The sequence below is a fragment of the Talpa occidentalis genome, unplaced genomic scaffold, assembly GCF_014898055.3.
Source record: "Talpa occidentalis isolate TD23 unplaced genomic scaffold, MPIMG_talOcc4v2.1 talOcc4.16, whole genome shotgun sequence".
NCBI lineage: Eukaryota > Metazoa > Chordata > Mammalia > Eulipotyphla > Talpidae > Talpa > Talpa occidentalis.
Genome location: NW_023601653.1, coordinates 68497685 through 68523021, shown reverse-complemented (window position 1 = coordinate 68523021; position 25337 = coordinate 68497685). Strand labels below are relative to the sequence as shown.

General features: G+C 42.5%; 2 protein-coding genes, 1 non-coding gene and 1 pseudogene across 5 annotated transcripts; 1 reads left to right on the top strand and 3 right to left on the bottom strand.

Annotated features, from left to right (window-relative positions):
- Positions 1 to 2235: 2235 nt before the first annotated feature.
- NANOG (Nanog homeobox) lies at positions 2236 to 9208 on the bottom strand. 3 transcript variants are annotated; one of them, XM_037515327.2, is made up of 4 exons: positions 8803 to 9208; positions 6216 to 6481; positions 3338 to 3418; positions 2236 to 3199 (listed from the first exon to the last, which is right to left on the bottom strand). In XM_037515327.2, the coding sequence occupies exons 1-4, from the start codon at positions 8951 to 8953 to the stop codon at positions 2801 to 2803; spliced, it is 897 nt and encodes a 298-aa protein (XP_037371224.1). In that variant the 5' UTR covers positions 8954 to 9208; the 3' UTR covers positions 2236 to 2800. The 3 variants fall into 3 exon arrangements, with proteins under 3 accessions (XP_037371224.1, XP_037371223.1, XP_037371225.1); XM_037515326.2 differs by having other exon boundaries at positions 2236 to 3202; positions 8803 to 9207; XM_037515328.2 differs by lacking the exon at positions 8803 to 9208 and adding an exon at positions 8369 to 8576 and having other exon boundaries at positions 2236 to 3202.
- A 12686-nt stretch (positions 9209 to 21894) lies between these two features.
- LOC119248548 (U6 spliceosomal RNA) lies at positions 21895 to 22001 on the bottom strand. The gene has a single exon (XR_005125971.1). It is a non-coding gene; the product is annotated as a U6 spliceosomal RNA (small nuclear RNA).
- Positions 22002 to 22079: 78 nt separating this feature from the next.
- Positions 22080 to 23592, bottom strand: NANOGNB (NANOG neighbor homeobox). The gene is made up of 4 exons (XM_037513265.1): positions 23586 to 23592; positions 22874 to 23181; positions 22686 to 22765; positions 22080 to 22086 (listed from the first exon to the last, which is right to left on the bottom strand). The coding sequence occupies exons 1-4, from the start codon at positions 23590 to 23592 to the stop codon at positions 22080 to 22082; spliced, it is 402 nt and encodes a 133-aa protein (XP_037369162.1).
- Positions 23593 to 24704: 1112 nt separating this feature from the next.
- LOC119248370 (60S ribosomal protein L37-like) lies at positions 24705 to 25000 on the top strand (annotated as a pseudogene).
- Positions 25001 to 25337: the final 337 nt, after the last annotated feature.

Here is a 25337-nt window from a genome sequence, read left to right as displayed (position 1 = left end):
TCAAAGAGCTAGCTTTAAGAGAATGTCTGTAATAATCCTGCTACAACATATCCAATTAAATTCAAACCACCCCATATTATGTTAGAAAAGAGTGTTCTCTTCAATATATACACTAAAGTATCTGTAGGAATATATTCTGAACTATTGTTTATCACTGAATAGAAATGACTAAATTCACTTTGGCCCCTCTCCCTGTCCTATAACAATAGCAAGGACTTGTTTTGCCATCAAAAGATCCTGTTAGAAAATTAGGTCAACACTTTTTAGTCTCTTGATGGTTGTTCATAACTCGCCCTCTGCCTAGGTTTTCCTTCTTCACCCTAAATATCCACTGACTGATAGAAGGAATGATAAATGACTTTTCTAAAAAAGGCTCATTTCCAAAAACAAAGAAAATGAACATCACAAATCCATCTTTTCTATCTTGTTTTCCTCTCAAGTATCTAGCATGTTTTAAACGTAAGGGCTTCTGTCCTTTTGTGTCACTAACCATTCCTAAATTTCTAGCCACTCTGGGTCTATTGCCAAAGTCTTACAGTTGAACTTAATTCCAAGCAGTTAGACTGCACGGTTAAGTAGTTAAGAGCTGAGCTTGGGGTGTCCTAGGTTGTGTCTTTAACAGCATTATTTTCAAAAGCTTCTAGGCTCTCACAACTTGCTTTCAGACTTTCATTCATTAGGTACATTTAGTTAGAGCCAAGAATTCTGTAAAATAGTCAGATGTGACCTATTGTCTTGAAAAGATTTCAAGTACTTGTTTAATTGTGCAATCAATACTTTCTGTACTATGATTCATTCACAGTTCCTACTGCAAAGTTTGGCACAACACTCAAATACCTGTTGAAAATGAAAGAAATAAATTATCTGACTCTCTTTTGCTAAATATCTAGGGTAATTGAATTGGCCATTTTAGAGCGATAAGGGGAATTTGGGGGAACCACAAGGAAAAAGGCTGGGAAAAGGGCTCTGCTGATGATTCTTTGCTGCCTTAGAAAACTGGAGGTTTCCCTGGGGCAAGAACTAAGTAAAGGGGCCTCCCCTGGTGGCGCAGGCGGTTGAGCACAGTGCTGTGAAGCTGTCCACAGCCTCTGCAGCGCAGGTTCCATCCCCCAGCCAGCCAGCGAGATCACCACGTGGCGCCACAGACCTCTCCTGTCTCCCCTCAGCAGTGTTTCATCAGTCTGCCTGTTCTATTCCCTGCTCAGTCTCTGGTGAATCCTCTCACCCTCTCCCACTTCTGACCTGTACCTGGGTTCTTGTATAAATAAATAAATCTTTAAAAAAATAAAGAGTAATGACAGTGCGCCCATCCAGGGCTTGCATCGCTCAACCCATAATAGGGGAGTTAAGAAAGGACTCCTAAAAATTTCAAACTCACCTTAGAATTTTCTTGTATATTGCTTTCTGATCCAATTTTGTTAAGTGTTGTCATATATGCATTTATAATGCATTTATAGACTTGTACATTTTAAGAGATTAAATTGTGCTTTTGTAATTTGCAAATCTAACAGTGCCCTAAAAAATAAGAGCTGGCACTTAGAAATTCCTTTGAGGTTTTTTGGGGGGAATAGAAAGGATTTATTGAAATATGCTGGAACAATGGGCAAGACTTGAGAGGTTATGGCTTGAGTGAACTTTCTTAACACTCTTTGACTCTCCCCTGCTGCCCTTTCATTTAGCCTCTTGACACAGGTCAAGAGTTCTGCTTATCTCTTTCCTATCCAGATTCTTCCAGATATGGTACTCCCAGCCACATTCAGCACAAATAACCACACTTCCCTCGCACTATACACCGGGTTATCTTCCTTTACTCAATTTTAAGATAGCAGCTCTGGGGCCTCCCTGGTGGTGCAAGGGGTTAAGACACAACCTATGAAGCTATCAGCAGCCAGGGAAGAGACCCACAAGTTGCAGCAGACCTCTCCTGACTCACCTGCTTCTCCCCTCAGCAGTGTATTTCAGTCAATCTGCCTGTTTTGTTCCCCACTCTGTCTCTGGTGAACCCTCTCACCCTCCACACCTCTGGCTGGTACCCCAGTGCTTGTATGCATAAATAAATAAATCTTAAAAAAATAAAATAGTAGCTCTCCTCTCTCATGGTCAGAAAATTTCAGTTAACTTCCCTGCCTCACGTTTCCCTCCCCCTCCCATCAGAAATGTATAAGATCCAAGTTTAGCTGAAATTTTACTCATTGAACCACTGAATGAAGTCAGGGTGGAGACAATTAATGGCAAAATAAACATCTTTTATTTGTGCTTATATAGTCTAAACCAACTAAGCCAAGGGGTACTGTCATCAGGATGCATCAACACAAAACAACTTTCTAAAATATGCACAAACAAATTAGGGGGTATAATAACACAGAACCAAGTGGACAGAGGTAATCAATGAAGCACATCATAACTTAACCCTTCACCTTAACAACTGAGGTTTTTAACTAGTCTCCCAATCCCAGAAAAGAATCCTTCATATTACATAGCTTTGTGTTTTAGCTTCCTATTTTTGAGGTTAGATACTAGATCCCAAAGATATTCAGACAAGTATCATATCTAGATATCTATAGTAGAGACAACTTTTATGATGCCCTGCAGTCGAGCCCTCAGAAACCTCTGAAACTTCGGATTCAGTATTCAAATGTGCAGCCCCCACCTCACCCCACCCTACCCCCTCACACTCGTTGGCACACTAGGCATGTTGAGAACCAGGCTATAAAGGCAGAAATACAGAACTCTTAAAAGAAAAATCCTAGGAGAAGTAACAGCCACTGCCCAAATTGAGGATATATAAATATACCCATCTTCACACATCTTCAGACTGTGCATTCATGGAATAATTCGGGAATAAATCCATGATTTGCTGGGTACTAAAATACTTAGTGGGTGGCTGTATAATGTTATGGTTTTCCCCACAAATTTCCAAGGTGGCCTCCAAATCACTGAGAGAGAAATTTTGTTGGAGCTGGAGCAAGGGTGGCAGGGGGTCCTCCCCAGAGCTGAGGAATGGACTGTTCCAGGTCTGATGGTTCCAGCTCTGGTTGTTCCAAGGCTGAGCACACCAGGGCTGGTTGCTCCAGGGCTGGCTGCCCCAAGGTGGGTTACTCCAGGTCTGGTTGCTCCATATTGGAAGGCTTTCAGGAGCGTTCATCAGGCAACCCTGGTGATAGGAATAGAGGCTGGTGTAGTCTGTAGGTGCCGAGAGCTTCTGAAAGAGAATGGTGGATTAACTAAGTGTTGGAGGAAAATCAGAATTGTCTGTGGTTGGGGTGGTCTGCTTCAGCAATGGACAACAATGAACGGTCATTGTAAGGAAAGCGAAAAAATAAATGCTTCCTCATACCTGAGTCACACCGCTCTTTGGCCAGCTGCTCCTCTGCCACCTCTTACATTTCATTCTCTGATTTTGGAACCAGGTCTTTACCTGCAGAAAAAAAGGTTTAACACTAAAACATAAAAATACTAGTATAGTGCAAATGTGCTAGGGATGGAAGAATATTTGTTAACATTTTTTCCCTGGAAACTACAAGTATCTAAAGCTCAGGAACAAAAATTGAATTCTGGAGTCCTTTGTACCAAAGTCGTTAAACTAGCATTGGCTGAATAGAATTGCAAGTCCCTCAAGTCAGGTGACTGTTTTTTGTTTAATAAATCTAACAGATTAAGTTCTCATTCAAGTGTCTACTCATCCCCCTTTTCAAAGGGTTCACCGCTCATACCAGTCACAGTTAAAGGTAAGGTATTTTTTTATTACTTATTTATTTTTTAGGTTTTCTTTTAAAGGTAAGTTTTAATTAAAACTCTCCCATACAGGGCCTCCCCAGGGGCGCAGCGGTTGAGCGCTGGGTTGCGAAGCTGCCCGCAGCCTCTGCAGCGCTGGTTAGTTCCCCTAGTTCCCCGGCCGCCGGTGAGAGGCTCCCACAAGGCGCGCAGACCTCTCCTGCCGCCCGCTGCTCCCCACAGCAGTGTACTTCGGTCCTTCTGCCTGCTCTGCTCCCTGCTCTGGCTCTGGCTCTGGTGTACCCAGTGCTTGTATAAATAAATCTTTAAAAAGGAAAAAAAAAATAAAAATGATACAATAAATTAAAAAAAAAAAAAGAAAAATACCGGATGATCTCAGTCATAACAGTAATTTAGAAAACCTAAACAAGGGACCAGGAAAAAGACTATAATTATAATAAAGTAAAAATCAAAATCGACAACTATAAACCAGAGACACAGGGGGAGAGAAGGAATTAGGGTTAAAATAAGGGGGGTGGGAATTGTATGGGAAATATAACCAAGATAAAAATGCATACATTGTGCAAAAATGAAAAATTGTGTAAAAAATATATAATATAACATAAAATAAAGAATATGAAATGTTAAAAATTTGTTTCCAGGTCCCCCTCCCCAAAAAAAAGATTCTCCCATCTAAGCACATTACTTGTATTTAAACTGATAATGGTGGGCCTCCCCGGTGGCGCTGCGGGTTGCGAAGCTGCCTGCCGCCTCTGCAGCGCTGGTTGGATCCCCGGCTGCTGCTCCCTGCTGCTCCCCGGCCACCAGAGGAGGGTCCCACATGGCACTCAGACCTCTCCTGCCGCCCGCTGCTCCCCTCAGCAGTGTACTTAGGTCCTTCTGCCTGCTCTGCTCCCCGCTCTGGCTCTGGTGAATTCTTTCACCCTCCCGCGCTTCTGACTGTACCCAGTGCATGTATAAATAAATAAACAAACAAACAAAAAATAAACTGATAATGGTAAGATATATACTAGGACAACTATTTAGAAAATAGCAAGTCATATTGTAGCACAAAATAAACTGAAATTTCCCAGTGGTTCATAAGATCACAAAATGGGAAGGAAAAAAAATGTATGTATTACAAAAGATGGAATAGGACTTCCTAAATGGGGCATTAGTGATAGAAAAACATATTTGACTGAATAAAATGGTCAATAAATACAGAAATAATGATTAGTTTCATTAGTAATTGAATATACACAGATAAATGCAAAAGATTCCAATTTTACTCAAAATGCAAAATCCATTGTTAGCTTGGGACTCTCCTCACCTGGAAGATGCAAGATTGGCTTTTAATAATTAAGGAAAAACTAAAAACATTTCACAATTTTGGTTTGTGCAAGGGTAATTGGTTCAGTAAATCATGACATTTACACAATACTGAATGAAAGATGATCATGAAATGTTACAAAGGTGATATTTTTATATTAAAATTATTAGTGGGGCCTCCCTGGTGGTACAAGGGGTTAAGTTTCAGCACTACGAAGCTATGAGCAGCCACTGCAGCAAGAGTTCAATCCTGGCCAGGGAGCTAACCCACCTGGTGCAGCAGACTTCTCCTGTCTCCCTCCCTATCCTCCTCAGCAGTGTATTTCAGTAGATCAGCCTGTCCTGCCCTGCTCCCCACTCTTGTCTCTGGTGAATCCTCTCACCAACGTGGCACCACACCCCCTGCACCTCTGGCCTACACCCAGCTCTTGTATGCGTACATAAATAAAATAAATCTTTAAAAAAAAATAAAAAAGAGGGCCTCCCTGGTGATGCAGGGGGTTAAGCACCGCACTGTGAAGCAATCCACAGCACTATGAAGCAATCCACAGCCTCTGCAGCAGATCCCGGGGAGGGAGCTACCCACAAGGTGCAGCAGACCTCTCCTGTCTCCCCCTCAGCAGTGTATTTCAGTCAATCTGCCTGCTCTGCTCCCCACTCTGTCTCTGGTGAATTCTCTCACCCCCCACATCTCTGGCCTTGTACCCCAGCTATTGTATGCATAAATAAATAAATATTTAAAAATTTTAAAAATAAAAATAAAATTATTAAGGGTTACATCAACACATAATACATAGAAAGGTACTAGCAACCCTCACCTGCAAAGTTGCCTTATTTCATTTCTTTTTTTTTTTAAAGATTTATTTATTTATTTATACAAGCACTGGGTACAGTCAGAAGCGCGGGAGGGTGAGAGAATTCACCAGGCCAGAGCGGGGAGCAGAGCAGGCAGAAGGACCGAAGTACACTGCTGAGGGGAGCAGCGGGCGGCAGGGGAGGTCTGCGCGCCATGTGGGACCCTCCTCCGGTGGCCTGGCCGGGAGCAGCCGGGGATCGAACCGGCACCGCAGAGGCTGACGGGCAGCTTCGCAACCCAGCGCTCAACCGCTGCGCCACCAGGGAGGCCCCCTTATTTCATTTCTTATGCAATAACAACAGCAGCACAAACCCACCTGTTTGTAACTGAGGTTCAGGAGACTGGAAAGTTCTTGCATCTGCTGAAGGCTGAGGTATTTCTGTCTTTGAAATCTGTCATTGAGCACATACAGCTGGGTCTGTGAGAACACAGTTCTGCTCTTCTGTTTCTTGACCGGGACCCTATCTTCCCTCTTCCCTGTGTTGTTCTCTCCAGAAGTGGAGAGGAGTTTGACTCTGGGACTGGTGGAAGAATCAGGGCTGTCCTGAATAAGCAGATCCATGGAGGAAGGAAGAGGAGAGACTGTTGGGAATAAAATGACACTTTTCTCTAAAACTTCTCAGGTATTAAATTATATTGACAAGCTTTACTGTTTCCAAAGCACTTATGAAGTCCTCACAGCTGGGTGGTAACAATTTCACCCTTAAGTGACCCTGAACACTGAAAATCTGTGTACAATGCCAATCTAAAAAATGATCAACCTCACCAATTTGACAGACAAGCTAATGTCATAAATTGTTGGGAATCAGGATAGATCCAAGTCTCTTCCGACAACTGCATTTTAAGCAGAGCCCACACCTTGGCAATTCATAAAGATCAGAATGATTGCTTGACTCCCACACCTGTGTCCCTCCCAAAACCTCCTTTTTGTGGGGTTAATCATCACCTCCAGATTATGTTAAACTACACGCTAAACAGATTCTGGGGAGCATATAAAGTCACATTTACTCCCAAGTTCTAAATTATGAGTGGGGAGGGGGACTGGAGTGCTATCCCCGGCTAGGGAACTAACCCACCTGGGGCAGAACTCTCCTGTCTTGACTGCTGCTCCACTCAATACTGTATTTCAGTAGATATACCTGTTCTGCTCCCCACTCTTTCTGGTGAATCTTCTCAACCCCCATACCTCTCCTTACACCCCAGTTCTTATATGCATAAATAAATAAATCTTTGCCCTTTTTTTTTTTTTTAGCATTTTAAAAAGACACTATTAGGAAAAGAGGAGCAACTGCATAGCCACAGGCAGGCAGAGAAGTTGCCTACCTACTGATATTCTGAGACTTTATTCATCTGTGATCTCTCTTCAAAATTATTCCTCCCTCATGTAATTTTACTGACTTAAGAGCTAGAAGTTGTCTAGCCTGGGACTGGGCATACATTGTTTTTGCAACTCGTAAAAAATTAATTTCCTATACTGTCTAGACTTAGCCACTTACATTCTTATCTGCACAGGTATTCCCACCTCCAATTCCTTTCTAGTCATAGAATAAATGGACAGCCTTCAAAAAGCAAAAGTCACCACATGCTTCTTGAAAGAAATCTAAGGAAGAAAAAAATCCCTCTACTAATGACTGTAAGTGGGGTTTATAGCATAAAAACAGGCAATCTATTAACTTCATTTGACTTGCTGAAGTAGGCATGTCCACTTGCTCATTGCCAATCCAAGCTGTACTTGAAGCATTTGAACTAAGCACTTATTGTGCTTATGTATTCCTTCTCCACAATTGGAATCAAATCATTTTGTTATTTTATACCATAAATATTAAAAATTAGTATTCTTGGTTTAAATTTGACTTTTTCATACTTTTATTTCAGAATTAACATTAACTTCAAGTAAACAACATACTCAGTATTTGTATTGATTACGAAATGATCACATCAAATCTAGTTAACATCAGTTACCATAGTTATATTTTTCCTGCCATGAAAATGTTTAAGATCCATTTTTGTAACAATTTCCAAACATGCAATGCAGTACTTACTATAGTCGCTATACTATATATAATACATTGCACATCCATGACTTGTAACTGTAAGTTTATACCTTTTGACCATCTAACCTTTAACAATTACTAAGTTGGATTTTTTTTTTTTTAAAGTGGTACCAATTTTACAGTATTCCAACACCCCACACACGCCACTTTAGAAGCCTAATTACTAGGGTATGGGTTTAAGTCAAACTGGGTTTCAAATCTGAACTTTTGCCACGGGCTGTCAGCAGATAATACCTCCTGTAATTATCTTTACCATAAAATGGGGAGATGCCTTAGGACTTAGAGGACACTTGAGTGTAGCAGCTGCTTACAAACTCAGAGGTGCCCAGGAACACCCACACATTCACAGGGTGTGAGAAGAATCTATGGCTAATTTTGTAGAAAGGTTAACATTTCAACAAGGTGAGATTCATACCGTGAGCCTTGCGTTTCTGGTACTCCTAGAGTAATGGGCAAACCAAAAGGTGATGCTCACACACGCCCCTCCCAAGCTGTGATGGTGTCTTCTGGCTTAACAGTAACATTTCCTAGTACTGCGTTTGTGTGCCCAGCAACATTCTAAGATTTACACATCAACTCAATCATCATAACGCATCGTGTTTCTACAGTGCCTACACATGTTAACTCACGATGGAACGGTCCCTGTCTCTAGTCTCTCAGTCCACAGCTCCCGACCTGGGACACTCACCAAGTTACAAGTGAGAGAGGAATTGAGGGTTAGTAGACACTTGCTTATGTTAATGGACTTTAATTGCTCAAAATAAGTGGAAGGCCCTTAGCTCCCCCCACCCCCTTTTTCCTCCTTTCTTTTAAGGAACTTAGGCTTTCAAGGACTCAATTTTGTCTTACCATTCTCCATGTGGGGCATCTCAGCGGAGGGCTGAAGCAAGGATGAATAATTTTCTTCAGATTCATAAACCTCAGGCATTGGCGAAGACTCTCCAGAATTGGATGTTTCTGGGCAAGGCAGGCTTTGGGGACTAACTGGATCCATGCTCATGTTGTAGAGTTGAAGGAGAGGGGAAAAAACCAAAGAGCTAGATTGTCTGAAAGACCCAGGTTTAAGTGTCTAGGAGGAAGAGCTTAAGAGAAATATCACAACTTCTATAGGTGTAAAAACATTCAAAAAAGAGGGGGTGAAGTGAGCCCACACAGCAGTAAGAGGAGCCAAGAAACCTAATGTAGCAAAAGATGGAAGTTTTGGAGTCTCTAGATTTATAAATAAGATTCAGCCATCCTTAGGCCCGCCCCTCCGGGCTGCCCCACGCCCACACACACCCTTTCAAATTCTCAGTTAATCCTGTCTGCCAGCCTCCCCAAGGCCATTGTAATGGAAAAGGTAGCTGCCGGGTAACCCAGACTGGGTGGGGTACTAAAAAACTGGGACCTCGGAACCTGGGGACAGAATAAACCCAGAGAACTTCTGGGTTCGCCATGTTTCCACTTTAAAAATAAAAGATGCTCCTCCATTTCGTGGGGGCGATGGAAATTTCCATTAAGATGATCAATGCTTGGTTGAAGACCCCAGAGAGTTGCAATCTCTAGCTGTGATAGAAACTTCAACTCGTTCCCCTTTGCTCTTTGATTCACCTTAAGAGCACAATAAAACACATATTGCATGTACCTAAGGCATCGGCGGATGTTAGAAATAGAACTGAAGTCCACCTCCTCGCACTTCAGTTCTTTCTTGCTGCTTTTGAAAGCCAGGCAAATCTTTCCACTAGAACTGTGGGCTTTCTTTTTAACAAAAGCAGAGAAAAGGAACTGCAGTCCTCTAACCAAAGACACTGCAGTGCCCTGGGAATAATTTTAATATACCACTATTATGGAAGATATAAAATTAGATTTTAGACTCAGCACATTGGATGAGAATCTAGACTCAGCCACTTGAATGAATCCCAGGCTCATCTGTAGATAAGGATGAAAATACCTTCACTACACAGTAAAAATTAAAGTGTCAAATATTATGAATGTGTTGTTCACAATATCTTAAAACACCAATGGTCTACAAACAGTAGTAGTTAGTAGAAATTCTGTCGGGATCCTATGTCTATGACTTCCAACTCTGAAGTTACCTATTTGTTGTGATTGTTATCTTAATCCAGCCAACAGCAGGCTAAAATGAAAGCACCACCTTCTAATTTCACCAGGGATATAGCTACATGCAAAATAATGAAATTTATTGACCTTTAAACTCAACCTAACAGAGAGGAAAGGAAATCCTCCAGGCAAATCACACTACTGTAAATGGACTTGCCAAAGTGCTTTTGAGAGGTTATTTTCAGGATCTGTGTTTGGCCCCCTGTCAATCTGTCCCTCTCAAGCAGTCATCTTTTTCTGGCTTTCTCCCCTCTGGCTCCTTTCTCTAATTAGTTTTTCTTTCTCTGAGCTTGGCAATGCTGTCCTGTCCTACCTCACACCATTTCCACTTTGCCAATTTTTTTTTTGATATGTTTTCAAAAGTAACTGATTTGTTTTATTTATTTATTTTTTAATTTTATTTATTTATTTATACAAGCACTGGGTACAGTCAGAACAGTCAGAAGCACGGGAGGGTGAGAGAATTCACCAGAGCCAGAGTGGGGAGCAGAGCAGGCAGAAGGACCGAAGTACACTGCTGAGGGGAGCAGCGGGTGGCAGGAGAGGTCCGCACGCCATGTGGGACCCTCCTCCGGTGGCCGGGGAGCAGCCGAGGATCGAACCGGCGCTGCAGAGGCTGTGGGCAGCTTCGCAACCCAGCGCTCAACCGCTGCGCCACCGGGGAGGCCCCAAAAGTAACTGATTTTAGAGCCAGTTTCCAGCACCAATGTATTTATGGACAAAGAACAGTCTACAACACTTTGATTTTCCTCCCCATTCCCAAATTCAGCATCCAAGGTAACTTCTTGTCCACTCTCCTACCTCTAAAGAGCCAACTCTTAGCAAACTCCAATTATGTTTCTGAGATACGACCCTTGACTAATCCTACCAGGCATTTTGCTGCCTGGGTCCCCAGTGGGGCTGCTAGCTTTGCTCCCCTGCCAGATGATTTTTTAAAAAGATTTATTTATTTATTTATTTATACAAGGACTGGGGTGCAGGCCAGAAATACACTGCTGAAGTACACTGAAATACTGAAATACGGGCCTCCCCGGTGGCGCAGCGGTTGAGCGCTGGGTTGCGAAGCTGCCCGCAGCCTCTGCGGCGCCGGTTCGATCCCCGGCTGCTCCCCGGCCACCACAGGAGGGTCCCACATGGCGCGCAGACCTCTCCTGCCGCCCGCTGCTCCCCTCAGCAATGTACTTCGGTCCTTCTGCCTGCTCTGCTCCCCACTCTGGCTCTGGTGAATTCTCTCACCCTCCTGCGCTTCTGACTGTACCCAGTGCATGTATAAACAAAAACAAACAAACAAATAAATAAATAAAAACATGCCTCTATTAAAAAAAAAAAATCTAAAAAAAAAAAAAATACTGAAATACACTGCTGAAGGGAGCAGCCGGCAAGACAGGTGAGGTCTGCCCCGCCGTGTGGGTATCTCCCTGGCCGGCTGGAATCGAACCCACACTGCAGAGGCTGCGGTCAGCTTCACAGCACTGTGCTCAACCACCTGTGCCACCAGGGAGGCCCGCCATATCATTTTTGTCCCCCCCACAAAGACCAAGTTGTGAGCACAGGGAGGAGAGCCCATCCAAAAATGGGGAATGTAACCTATGTAACCTTTTCTTTTTCTCCTCAGACAGTTACGGAGCAGCCATACTTTTCCCCCTACCAAGACCAGTCATTTTGAATGGGGAAAGAGTAGGAATAGGGGCACCCAGGAAGACAAGGAGGGCAGAAACTACACTGTGCTTCAGGCAGTCTCTGCTCCTCAGAGAGCATGGTTTCTTTTGAAGAAGGAATGTGAGGCAATGGATGCTAACTAAACTTACTGTGATGATAACTTCACAGTATACCTGTTAATAAGTCCCTTTTAAGAGCGTGGGTTAGGACCCACAGCCAGGCAACCCATTTTATATCGGGGCTGCTCTGTAACATACCCACATACTAGACCTTAAATGAACACAACATTATATGTCAACTATGCCTTAATAAAGTTAGGGAGAAATAAATTTGAAAAGGGAAACGAGGGAAGTGGCCCACAGGGTGCAGCAGACCTCTCCTGTCTTGCCAGCTGCTCCCCTCAGCAGTGTTCAGTCAGTCTGCCTGTTCTGTTCCCCCTCTGTCTTGGGTGGGTCCTCTCACACCCCCACCCACAACTCTGGCCTACACCAGAGGCCAGTTCTTGTATGAATAAATAAATAAATCTTTTTAAAAATTAATTAAAAAAGGGAAAAACTTGTCTTTCTGGCTCTCATTTAACAGTTTGATAAATGAGGCAGACAAGGCCACCAAATACCTTAGTTCCCTTGCATCTTTCTAAACTGCGGGTAGAAAGGCTTTGTTCTTTACAGCCGGGGTCTTTGCTTGAAAGCCTGGGATGAATTCACCCCATCCCCCCACCAGTGTCCCATTGTATCTGGGGTAAGAGCCCCTAGGTTGAAAGACTGCAGGGAAGGGGGCTGGTAGCCAGAGGCAGACTTACTACATTCTTTACCCAGGAAAGCAATTTGAATAAGGTTGAGAATGTTTTGGGCTTGTTGGGGTTGCCTGTGCAAGTGGTGGAGGGGGAGGTTGGAATGGGCTTGAGTCTAAGGCCACAAATGCAAAAATGATTCTGAGAAATCTTGATTTTACTTTTTTCAATTAGAAAAAAGTTTTGCTTTTATTTATTATTATTTTTTAATTGAAGTGACATTATGACAAATATAGTTTCAGATTATCTTTTTGTTTTTAATTAAAATATTTTTATTGAAGTAACATTGCATTATAACAGTCTAAAAGCTTCAGGTGTTCATTGTTGAGAATCCACATGTGCATATAGTCCCTGGAGGGCACGAATAAGTCCAGTTCTATCTTCAACAGACCATTGTCACCTTTAATTCCATTTACCCCCTCACCCAGATTGTGATGTTATACTTTATTTTCGTGAGAACATCACCTGGGAAGAAGAAAAAAGAAAGCTGAATATTAGAAATAGCAATAATTGTTCAGATAAGATATATGCATCATTTATAGGCACTTTAGGTCATTCCTTTATGAGCACAGAGCTCCCAACTTTCCATCAGATTTTGCTTATTTATCAAGGTAAAGAGGAAAATGTAATATGGATGTTATTAGCCCTTAATTCTCAAGCACAGGATATACATCAAACAGAGGTAGAATTATTGAATTTACTATTGACTTATCACTTGAATTTACTTGAGTATAACCTTTTTATATTGTCTTACTCAACCTACTAAACCCTTTCTGTAAGTCATCGTTCTGTTGACATGTACACATATTTAGATTTACTTAGTGATTTAACAAACATTTTTTGGCCAGGAACTATCTGGCTATTGCCTTTCAACTAACAGTTAATAAATGCCTATCATATTGTTATAGGACAGGGAGAGGGTCAGCCCAAACCCTGCAAACCTGCCTATTCTACATGGGTTCTGCCATCCGCCGCATCAACACAAAACATAGGAGACTTTAATGGGAAGGAACTTTAATAAAACTAGGAAACAATACAGGAAAGGCAAAGAGTCTAGTTTCTAAATGAAGCATCCAGAGTTACCCGTCCCCTCGTGGGTAAAAGTCCATCCAAATGGGATTGGCCCAGAACAAGGCCCCAAAGCCTGCCACAAGTCTAAAGCATCTTCCTGTGGGGACCCACAGAAAAGGGTCACAAACAACCGGACAAGCCCGGAAGGAAAAGAGCAAAATCAACATCAAGATAAAAACTGCCATTGTCACCTCCCCACAGGTCTCACCCACATCTGTGTCACCCAGTCCACGACCAAAAGACAAGCGCAGTTTCTTTACGTGTCTCTAGGATCCATGCGTCTCCTCCAGGTCTCCTGGCTCCATCCTGTTTCCTTCCTTCCTCAGTCTCTTCTCCAGCTTCCCTCTTCCTGCTCAGCTCCACCCTCCCTTGGGTGGGGCAGGGAAACTCCCCCTTTCCTGGGGACCACCCTGTTACAATATGCCTGAGAGAAAAAAAAATCATCTCTGCTTTTGACAAGCTAACAATTTATAACAAAGATCAAAATAGACCAAAAAGACCAAACCAGACCTCCTCGAGTCATTCATTTTAGTATGTGACCATCCACCTTCCTAGTTGTTCAGCCCCAAATCTTACAGTTGACTGTGCCTACAAAATACAGCTAGAACCCAGTTGCTTCTGACTTTTAATTTTTTCCCTCCACCTTTCCCCCCCTCCCCACTGTTTGAGTGAGTTTTGATTATCCTATGAACTAGGGCATGGAGAACCAGCAAGCCAGCAAGAAAGGATTATTTCTTTTAAAGAGCAGGTGTTGGGCCTCCCTGGTGGCACAAGGGGTTAAGCACCGCACTATGAAGCAATCCACAGTCTCTGCAATATGCGTTCCATCCCTGACCATCCAGGGAGATACCCACATGATGTACCAGACCTCTCCTATCTTGTCTGCTGGTCCCCTCTGCAGTGTATATCAGTCAGTCTGCCTGTTCTGTTCCCTGCTCTGTCTCTGGTGAATCCTCTCACCCCCTGCATCTCTGGCCTGTACCCCAGCTCTTGTATGCATAAATAAATAAATCTTTTTAAAAATTTCATAAATAAATAAAGAGCAGTTGTTCATTTTATTACTGCCTGTGTCATAGGAGAGCAGAGGGCTTGTAGTAACCTGTGTCCAATTGTTAGGGGGAAAAGGATGTCCCAAAGCTAATTCCATATAGGCTTTGTGGGCTCCACCCCCACCCTAGGTCAAAGTCAAAGACAATGGGAACTCCAAATCCCATCATCACCAAAGGAAGGTGGCTGGGACCTGAGGGTGGGGTTAAGCAGCCAGGTGGATATAAAAGGCAGACACGTGGGCTTTGGGGATCCCCCATTTTTGCCTCTCGGCTAGCTCGCAGCGCCTGGCCAGCTCTGAGAGTGACTTTGGGTTTCCAGGTCGTCCGATCTGGTAGGATGCATTAAAGACTTTATTTCCCTATTTTTTCCCTGAGTTGTACATTTTCCTTATTTCCTTTTCTCTTGTAAATAAACCTTTTATTAACCTTTTGTGTGTGTGTGTAGTAGAGTATTCATAAGTCCCTTTAAAGCGCGCGGGTGAGGACCCACAGCCAGGAACCCATTTTAATATCGGGGTTGCTCTATAACACTCTGGCAAAAGTGCAAACTGACATTGGCAAGTGTGCCAACCCAGGCTGTGCTGGCCTTTTCAAATATCTCCAAAGTACTACCCTTCCCAAACCACCATCTGTCTCTTGGATTATCCCAGCAGTCTCCCAACTGCTCTCTGTGTTTGCATCTTAGACCTAACCTAGTCTCAATGTACTGGCCAGAATGAATTTTTTTTTTAAGATGTCACATCAAGTTATTCCTACTCAAAATCCCCCTTTTTCTTTCTCAGATGGAGAGTGTGGAAAATTGTCATTACTGGAGCCATTTTAAAGTGGGTCTGCAGGGACCTCCCAGGGATAGCTTGACAGTGCTGAGACTTTAACCCTTGTGCCACCAGGGAGACCCCTGTAAGATAAGTATTGATTGACTAAGTAAAGGTTTGGATGGTGGGGAAAGGGTCAATGAGTCATACTTCCCTGTTGGGTGACTATTTTATTAGACTTCAAAACATGTCTGATGGCAAGGTCATTAATGAACAAGTCATTGATTGGTCATGAGTAAATTACTGAAACTATGTAATAGGTATGTTATGGCAGGTTATCCTATCCACTGTGTAAGTTTGAAATAAAGTACTTGTAGGGGCCTCCCTGGTGGTGCAGGGGTTAAGACGCAACCTATGAAGCAATCCTCAGCCACTTCAGCACGAATTCGATTCCCAGCCGGCCAGGGAGAAACCCACATGGCAGACAGACCTCTCCTGTCTTGCCCGCTGCTTCCCTCAGTAGTGTACTTTGGTCTGTCTGCCTGTTCTGTTCCCCACTCTGTCTCTGGTGAATCCTCTCACCCTCCCGCATATCTGGCCTGTACCCCAATTCTTGTATAAAATAAATCTTAAAAAAAAAAAAAATAAGAAAGTACTCGTAGAGAAGAAAAATGTGCTTGGGCACTTAACAGTTGTTACCTGCCAAAGTAAGTGGTAATATGTGTGTAATTCCATATGTAGTGTCTAAACCAGCCATTTTGGTGCTTGTGTGATTCAGTTTAGCTGGTAATTTGAAGGTAATCTATCTCCTCAAAAGGCCAGAAGGATTGATTATTTGTTGCAAAATAGTCTTTCAGAAGGGCTCCACACCCAGCAGACTCAGTTTAGAGGCCCCCAGGGAAAGAGTATTGCTGCTTTTTAAAAGCTATTTGGTATCACATTGAAATGCAATTTAATATTTAAATGTAAGGAAATGACTCCTACCTTTTAGTTGTTTACAAAACCCTAGATCTCTGGCTTCCCTGGTGGCACAGGGGTTAAAATCTCAACACTATCAAGCTATTGCCAGCCATTGCAGCTTGAGTTCCATCAAGGGTAGGGAGGTAACCCACATGGCTTAGCAGACCTCTCCTGCTCCCCACTCTGTCTCCAGTGAATCCTTTCACCCCCTACACCTGGCCTACACCCCAGTTCTTGTATGCATAAATAAATAAAAATAAGTCTTTAAAACCCTAGATCTCAAACCCATTCCTTCATCAACAAACAGTCAAGCATCTCCTATTTGCCTGGTACTGCTCTATATCAATAGATCTCAAATAGTATGGGAAAGAATCACCTAGAGAACTTTTTAAGCACAGATTCCTGGTCACTGCCACCAAAGATTCCTATCGCTATTGTGTGGTCAAGCTCATCTATTAGTATCCCTCAGAAGCTCCCTGGGATGATGAGGATGCTGGCTTACAGACCACCCTATCTAGGCTGGGAAGACTGCACTAAACAAAACAGCATGAGATAAAAATATTCCAATGACAGGGCCTCCCCGGTGGCGCAGCGGTTGAGCGCTGGGTTGCGAAACTGCCCGCGGCCTCTGTGGCGCCGGTTCGATCCCCGGCTGCTCCCCGGCCACCAGAGGAGGGTCCCACATGGCGCGCAGACCTCTCCTGCCGCCCGCTGCTCCCCTCAGCAGTGTACTTCGGTCCTTCTGCCTGCTCTGCTTCCCGCTCTGGCTCTGGTGAATTCTCTCACCCTCCCGCACTTCTGACTGTACCCAGTGCATGTTTAAACAAAACAAACAAACAAATAAATAAATAAATAAACATGCCTCTATTAAAAATAAATAAATATTTAGGGCCTCCCCGGTGGCGCAGTGGTTGAGCGCTGGGTTGCGAAGCTGCCCGCAGCCTCTGCAGCGCCGGTTCGATCCCCGGCTGCTCCCCGGCCACCGGAGGAGGGTCCCACATGGCGCGCAGACCTCTCCTGCCGCCCGCTGCTCCCCTCAGCAGTGTACTTCGGTCTTTCTGCCTGTTCTGCTCCCCGCTCTGGCTCTGGTGAATTCTCTCGCCCTCCCGCGCTTCTGACTGTACCCAGTGTTTGTACAATTAAATAAATGAATGAATGAATAAATAAATAAATAAATCTTTAAAAAAAATAAAAAAATAAAAAAATAATAAATAAATAAATAAATATTTAAAAAAATATTCCAATGACAGTACACAGAGTTGATGATGAAGGCAGGCAGGTAGGTAGATAGATAGATAGAATATATTAAGAAGGTGGTGATTAAGAATTATGAAGAAAAATCAAGTGGGAGTAGGAGACTTGAGAAGATGATGTTGAAGATTTAAAGAATATTGATCAGGGTTCTCCCTGGTGGTGCAAGGTGTTAAGTCTCAGCACTATGACGCTATCCACTATCCGCAGCCACTGGAGCAATGAGTTTGATCCCTTGCCTGGGAGCTAACCCGCAAGGCACAGCAGACCTCTCCTGTCTTGCCAACTGCTCCACTCAGCAGTGTATTTCAGCAGATCCCCCTGTTCTGCTCCCCAGTCTGTCTCTGGTGAATCCTCACTCCACCACACATCTGGCCTACACACCAGTTCTTGTATGCAAAAATAAATACAATAAATCTTTTTTAGTCAATAAATTCTTATCTTATAGGGGCCTTCCTGGTGGCACAGGAGTTAAAGTCTCAGCGCTGTCAAGCTATCCCAGCCACTGTGGCCTGAGTTAGATCCCAGGCCAGAGAACTAACCCACATGGCTCAGGAGACCTCTCTTGTCTCGCCACCTACTCCCCTCAGCAGTGTATTTCAGTCAATCTGCCTGTTCTGCTCCCCACTCTGTCTCTGGTGAATCCTCTCACTCCCTGCACCTCTGACCTACATGTATGCATAAATAATAAAAATAAATCTTGGAAAAAACCTTATATATATTTTTTTCATTTGCTAAAACTTATAATTTTATTTCCTAACATTTCTCCTATCTCTTCCTGGATGTTCAATACCACTCCTTTTACATTGGATTGAGGTAAAATCGTTATACCAAAACCTTAGATTTCCAGTAAATCTTATACAAACTGAACCAATGTTAGGATCACTTGGGAACTTGTGAGCAAATGCATATTCTCTGGCTGGGTATTGCCCCTGCCCCTCTGAATCAGACTCTCTGGGTGTGGGGCCTGGGGATCATATTTAAGAATCTCTGACTCTTGGGCTTCCCTGGTGGCACAAGGGGTTAAGCACTGCACTATGAAGCAATTCGTAGCCTCTGCAGCATGAATTCCAACCCCAGCCGGCCAGGAGCAACCCACATGGAGCAGCAGATCTCTCCTGACTCGCCCGCTGCTCCCCTCAGCAGAGTGTTTCAGTCAGTCTGCCTGTTCTGTTCCCCACTTTGTCTCTGGTGAATCCTCTCACCCCCTACACCTCTGGCCTGTACCCCAGTTACTGTATGCATAAATAAATAAATCTTAAAAAAAAAAAAGGGTGGCGTCTCTGGTGAACCAAGAATGCTATATATAAGCTTGGATGCCATCTCCTATACGTATATTACACCATCATTTAAAACTACTTAGGGTGGGTGCCCACTGCAGAGTTCTCCGACTCCGAGTTGGCGCAGGCGCACACGCACGGCCAACGGCGCCAAGTTCTGAACGCCCAACCGGCTGACCTCAGAATCGCGCTCTTTGCGCAGTAAGGGACTCCAGCGGTGCATCGCGTTCTGTGCCCGCCGGAAGCAGCAGCACTAGCGCGTCTGGGTTCCGCTTTGTTACCCGCTGCCTGCTGCCTCTCTCTTGTTTGAGTGGCGCTTCGGTTTCTTTTTTTTGTGTTTCAGAATCCCATCTATTGATAGGATACTGCATTACATGTAATCATTATAGTTCCTTCTGCTACTCTTGGCTGTAACAGTTGGTCTGTTTTATTTAAGCAGTTCCATTTTATATGTCTCTTCATCTATTCTGGTATTCCATCTCCCACCGGTCATCCTCTTTTGGACTGGCTTATTTTGCTCAGCACACAGGGTTAACGTGAAGTTTAAATTAAGTGGCATATGTAAAATTCCTAACACATTAACATTCATTAAACATTTAACTTTGTTTCTCTCGTGTAATAAAATATTATTGAGTATTGTGATCCCTACCTTGAGCAAGTTTTGCCAATTTTTGGAATATCTTTCTTCAGAAATATTTAAAATGGAAGTTATTCTTAGTGCCAAATAAATTCCCAATACTCAGACATCCTTAGTTCTAATCTCTTATTCATTCAGATTACCATTAGGAATTGTAAGTTTTTGTTATTGATTTGTGTTTGTGAGAGAGAGATTTAATCTCCTTTTTATTTAAGATTTATTTATTTATGCATACAAGAGCTGGAGTACAGGCCAGAGATGATTGGGGTGAGAGGATTCACCAGAGACATGTAACAGGGTGGTCCCCAGTAAAGGGGAGGTTTTAGTTTTTTTGTCCCACCCAAGGGAGGGTGGAGCTGAGCAGAGATTAAAAAGCTGCAGAGGAGACTGAAAAAGAAAAAAAAAAAAAAAAACAGGATGGAGAGCGGGAAGGAGACCTGGAGGAGACACATGCAAAAGAAAGACATGTAAAAAACTGCACTTGCCTTTTGGTCTTGAACCGGTTGACACAAATGTGGGTAAGAGACCCCAGGGAGGTGACAGTGGCGGTGTTTGTCTTGATTTTGATTTTGCTCTTTCCTCCCAGACTTGGTTTGGTTGTTTCTGATCCTTTTCTGTGGGTCCCCACTGAAAGATGCTTTAGACTTGTGGCAGGCTTTGGGGCCTTGCTCTGGGCCAATCCCATTTGAATGGACTGTTACCCACGAGGCATCAGGTAATTTTGAGTGCTTGATTTAGAAACTAGATTCTTTGCATTTCCTGTATTGTTTCCTAATTGTATTTAATTCCCATTAAAGTCTCATATGTTTTGTGTTGATGCAGCAAATGGCAGAACCTATTTAGAGCAGGCAGGTTTGCGGGGTCTGGGCTGCCCCTCTCCCTGCCCTGTAACAAACAGAGTGGGGAACAGAACAGCAGACTGACTGAAAAACACTGCTGAGGGGAGAAGCGGGCGAGACAGGAGAGGTCTGCTTCGCCATGTGGGTCTCTCTCTGGCCACCAGAGATGGAACTAGTGCTACAGAGGCTGCAGATTGCTTCATAGTGTGGTTCTTAACCCCTTGTGCCACCAGGAGGCTGAGACTTAACCCCTTGCACAACTAGGGAGGCCTCAATTCATTATCTCTTATTCTCACATCCACTGTGTCATCTTCCTGCCTTCCTTTCCTCCTTCATGGCCCATCCATCAAATCCCTCTTGCAAGACCTAAATAACCTTCCTCTTCTCCACAAGACAAACACACCAAATAAAAATCATCGTTCCTGGAGCAGAGTGAGGTTTGTAGAGAAAAGGCAGAGAAGGCTTGTTGAGAGGTAGGATGCACTAAACATATTAGATTCTACTGTGATTTCTCTTTTCTCAGTCTCTGAACAGTTCTACACAGGATTGTACTTTCTTCATTGATTTTTTTTTATAAATAAGATCAATGAACTTATAAAAACTTCCAGTCCACAGTGAAGTCAAAATAGAATGTTCAGGAACTCCTTGGCATGCCTCTCATCCAGTTTGGCTCCACAGAGTGGACAATTATTAATATTTTTTGTCCTTTCAGCACTCCAGTAACCCATGAAAATGCCATCATGTAAAATGCTTCACAACACTGTCCCTATATTCAACCTATGTCAAAATATCTTAAATCTGGAAAACAATTTCCACTGAAGAACAAGAGAATCCTCCTAAAACACATTTAAACATTACAAAGGAGTAAAGAGTTTACCGAGGCAAAGAGAATGCAAGAAATTTTAAATACTTTCACATTGGAATTTTAATAGAGAACACTAGAGTATACACACATTAGTTATGAAATACAAACTGAGGGCCTCCCTGGTGGCGCAAAGGGTTGAGACACAACCTATGGGGTTGTCTGCAGGCACTACAGCATGAGTTCGATCCCAGGCCAAGGTGCTGCCCACGTGGCACAGTGACCTCTCCTGCCTCGCCTGCTGCTTCCCTCAGCAGTGTATTTCAGTCAGTCTACCTGTCCTGTTCCCCACTCTGTCTCTGGTGAATCCTCTCACCCCCCACGCCTCTGGCCTGTACCCCAGTTGTTGTATGCATAAATAAATAAATAAATCTTTAAAAAAAAAAAAAAAGAAACACAACTGAGATGGCGTAGGATATTTCCCAGGTTACAACTGAAAATACATAGCATTTGTAGCTGAGAAATAAAAGTACAAATTCAAACGTAGGCATTTTAGGTAGTAGTACATGTTGAAATGAAATCATATTATTTCCCAGCAATCCAGTTTCTTCATTTATAGTTTAGGGTGATGCTGAAGTGAAGTCATCCATAAAAAATTAAACATAAATGCACATAAATAATATATAAAATTCTATATAGAGTCTAGTGCTATTAAAACTGTTGATACTATTCTTTTTTTTTTTTTTTTTCTATGGAACGCTTCACGAATTTGCGTGTCATCCTTGCGCAGGGGCCATGCTAATCTTCTCTGTATCGTTCCAATTTTAGTATATGTGCTGCCGAAGCGAGCACTGATACTATTCTTATTTTAATTCTTTGCAATCACTTTAGGTTCTGTCAATAAAAAGAAAAGACAACCTTTAAATATATTCAACATCTAAGGAACAAAAAGGACAAAATTATTAATTCTATATTGCAATCAATAAAAATCTAATGGTGGCAGCTCTACATTTGGTAATAAGACTTAACGGTAAATGAGGCCGTGTCTGCACATGCATCTGCATTTTAGCGTGTTGACCAGAGTGAAAAACAGGGCAGTAGGGCCTCCCCGGTGGTGCAAGGGGTTAAGCATAGGCACTATGAAGCCATCTAAAGCCTCTGCAGCATGAATTCCATCCCCAGTCGGCCAGGGAGCAACACACATGCCACAGCAGACCTCTCCTGACTCGCCCGCTGCTCCCCTCAGCAGTGTGTTTCAGTCAATCTGCCTGTTCCGTTCCCCACTCTGTCTCTGGTGAATCCTCTCAGCCAGCATACCTCTGGCCTGTACCCCTTGTATGCATAAATAAATAAATAGTTAACAACAAAAAAAACCCAACAGGGCAGTAAAGGGTTCTTTGTACCACTGACTGTAATATGAAAGTAGTTTATTGGGTGTCCAGTCTGACTCCAAATGTTGTTTTTCACTTCCTTATACTTAACATATTACAACTTAGCATTATACATCTACATACATTATTACTAGAACGTTCTTACTTGTTACGCTGTTTCTTATATTTCTGCTTGTACATTTCTTCCTTATATTTCTCTCTCTTTTCACAAAACCAATGATTTATCTACAAAAAAAATGAGGGAAGGGAGGTGATTTATCCAGAAATACAGAATAAGGATATAAATAATACTATATAAGTGACTGTTAATAAAAAAAAAATAGGTTTTCATACCTGTTTATCTGTCAAGCTGAATTCAAATGCAAGTGATAGTCTATCTCCCATTGTGAGATATTTGCTTAACTTGAATTTTGTCCATAGGGTGTACATGAGGGGTTTACTGATTAATCTTTTCTGTGGATACTGCTCTGCATGTCCCTTTCTTTCTTTTTCTTCTTCTGTCTCTTGTTTCTCTTCCTTCACTTCTCTTCCCCATTCTATACATCTCTTTGCCCTACTTCTTTTGTCTTTGCCTTGACTCCTACTTGATTGCTCTGGGTCTTCATCACATGGCATTGTTGCTAGTTTCTGTATAGTAAGATCTGTGTAATAAAAACAAGTTGCAGCTAAATTTGATTTTCAGATCATAATGAATAATTTTCAGTGTGAGAATATGGTTAATTTTCATAAAGTAGCAATACTGTATGTGTAAAGTTACCAAAGTCAATGAGGACTTTCATAAAAAGGGCAGTTCAAAATTAATTTACTTTTGGATATAAATATAAAAATATTTATATTCTTTATATATAAGGAAAAGAGCTATACATTGAAATTAATACACTTTCTTCTCACATTATTAGCCAAAAATAAATTACCTTGAAACAAATAAGTTATAAATGACCATTCTATTAATGTTTAAGTATATAACTAAATCCTTCACAAACTCTTTCAAAAATAGCAGAGGAAGGAACACTTCCCAACTCATTTTGGGAAGCCAGTATTATACCTTGCATTATCAGTTATGGTTAAATCAGAGAAGAGATCCAATAAGTAGGAGATACATAGAGACTTATATTAAGGAGCAGGCTTACAGTACTGTGGAAATTGGGCAAGTCTGAAATCCTTAGACAGCTACAGAAGAGGAAGGCTGGGCCTCTTCATTAAGGAGTGATGGTGTTCTCACCGGCGGTGTTTTTCTCTTCAGTGACTCCTCAACTCTACTCTTAAAGTCTGAACAGATTTAATCAGATGAACTGATTATCTGGGATAATCTCCCAACCGATACAGATTTTAATTCATTGGAAAAAAACCACCCTAAAAATACTCGCGGCACTTTCCTTCTTGTTTGACAGAGTAACATGTAGCTAGTTAGGTTGCCATAAAAATCTGACCTTCAGGGCCTCCCTGGTGGCGCAGCGGTTGAGCGCTGGGTTGCGAAGCTGCCCGCAGCCTCTGCAGTGCCGGTTCGATCCCCGGCTGCTCCCCGGCCACGGGAGGAGGGTCCCACATGGCGCGCAGACCTCTCCTGCCGCCCGCTGCTCCCCTCAGCAGTGTACTTCGGTCCTTCTGCCTGTTCTGCTCCCCCACTCTGGCTCTGGTGAATTCGCTCACCCTCCCGCGCTTCTGACTGTACCCAGTGCTTGTATAAATAAATAAAAATAAATCTTTAAAAAAAAAAAAAATCTGACCTTCATGCCCTGATGCACAAACCAGAGATCCCTAGAAAACTATTGATAAATATCTTTTATGGATCCAGAGGCAGAAATCTTCAACCAAGTTCCACTAGCAATCCAAATCCAGCAACATATAAAAAGGGTTCTACACTATGACCAAGTGGAACTTACCCCCAAAATGTGAAGTTGATTCAATGTAGGAAAATCAAATATTGAAATATATCAACAGAATAAAGGACACAAACTATGGGATCATCTCATTATTAGAGGAAGAAAAGGTTGTCTAAAAATTAAACATAGAATCACCAAATGAGCCAGCAATTCCTTTCTTAGGTACTACCTGCAAAGAAATGAAAGGTATGTCCACGGACAGTTGTATGTGAATGTGCACAGCAGCATTACTCCTATAACCAAGTTGTGCAGATCCTCTTGGACTCGGTTGCAGAAGCGAGATGACAAAGGGAACATCATAAACTGAAAAGGGTTGCAATAAGATACACATTTTGTGTGCCATTGTTGTGGCTCTAAGTTCCTCTACCTTTGGAAGTCAACCTTAAGCACATGTGGTCACCCTACCAAGTGAAAGAGAAGACATAACTGGAGTGCCTGGCCTGAAAGATGAAATACCACTGGGACTACTCGAATGGGGCACCTAAAAATTGCATACTGCAGATTCAGGCATGGATTCTGTGAAAGAACAGCACCTAAACCCAGAAAGAAAATTGTTGCAGCATCCAGTTCATCTTAAGGATTTCAAATATTAGCCTCACAATTAATGTTCTGGTTTTAAAAAATATAGTGGAAACAACCAAAATATCTATCAACAGATGAATGGATTAACAAAGGATGGCATATCCATACCATGGAATAGTATTTTGTCTTAAAAAGGAAATGAAATACTAAATCATGCTCAAATGGATGAATCTTGGAAACATGCTAAATGAAAGAAGCGAGGCACAATAGGTATATACTGTAAGCTTCCAAGTATATGGAACTTAGTATAGACAAGTCTCTAAAGACATAAAATAAATAAATGACTCTCAGGGACTAGGATAGGGAGGCATAAGAAGTATCTATTAGTAGGT

Bases quoted from the DNA above. Each gene is read 5' to 3' on its own strand.
- NANOG (XM_037515326.2), bottom strand. From the start codon at position 8,953: ATGAGCATGGATCCAGTTAGTCCCCAAAGCCTGCCTTGCCCAGAAACA. The intron at 6,482-8,802 runs GTAAGACAAAAT...TATTCCCAACAG, and splicing joins GATGCCCCACATGGAGAATG to TCTCTCCTCTTCCTTCCTCC. The intron at 3,419-6,215 runs GTGGGTTTGTGC...TTTTTTCTGCAG, and splicing joins TGAACCTCAGTTACAAACAG to GTAAAGACCTGGTTCCAAAA.
- NANOGNB (XM_037513265.1), bottom strand. The intron at 22,766-22,873 runs GTATGAAAACCT...TTTTTTTTGTAG, and splicing joins TCAGCTTGACAGATAAACAG to ATAAATCATTGGTTTTGTGA.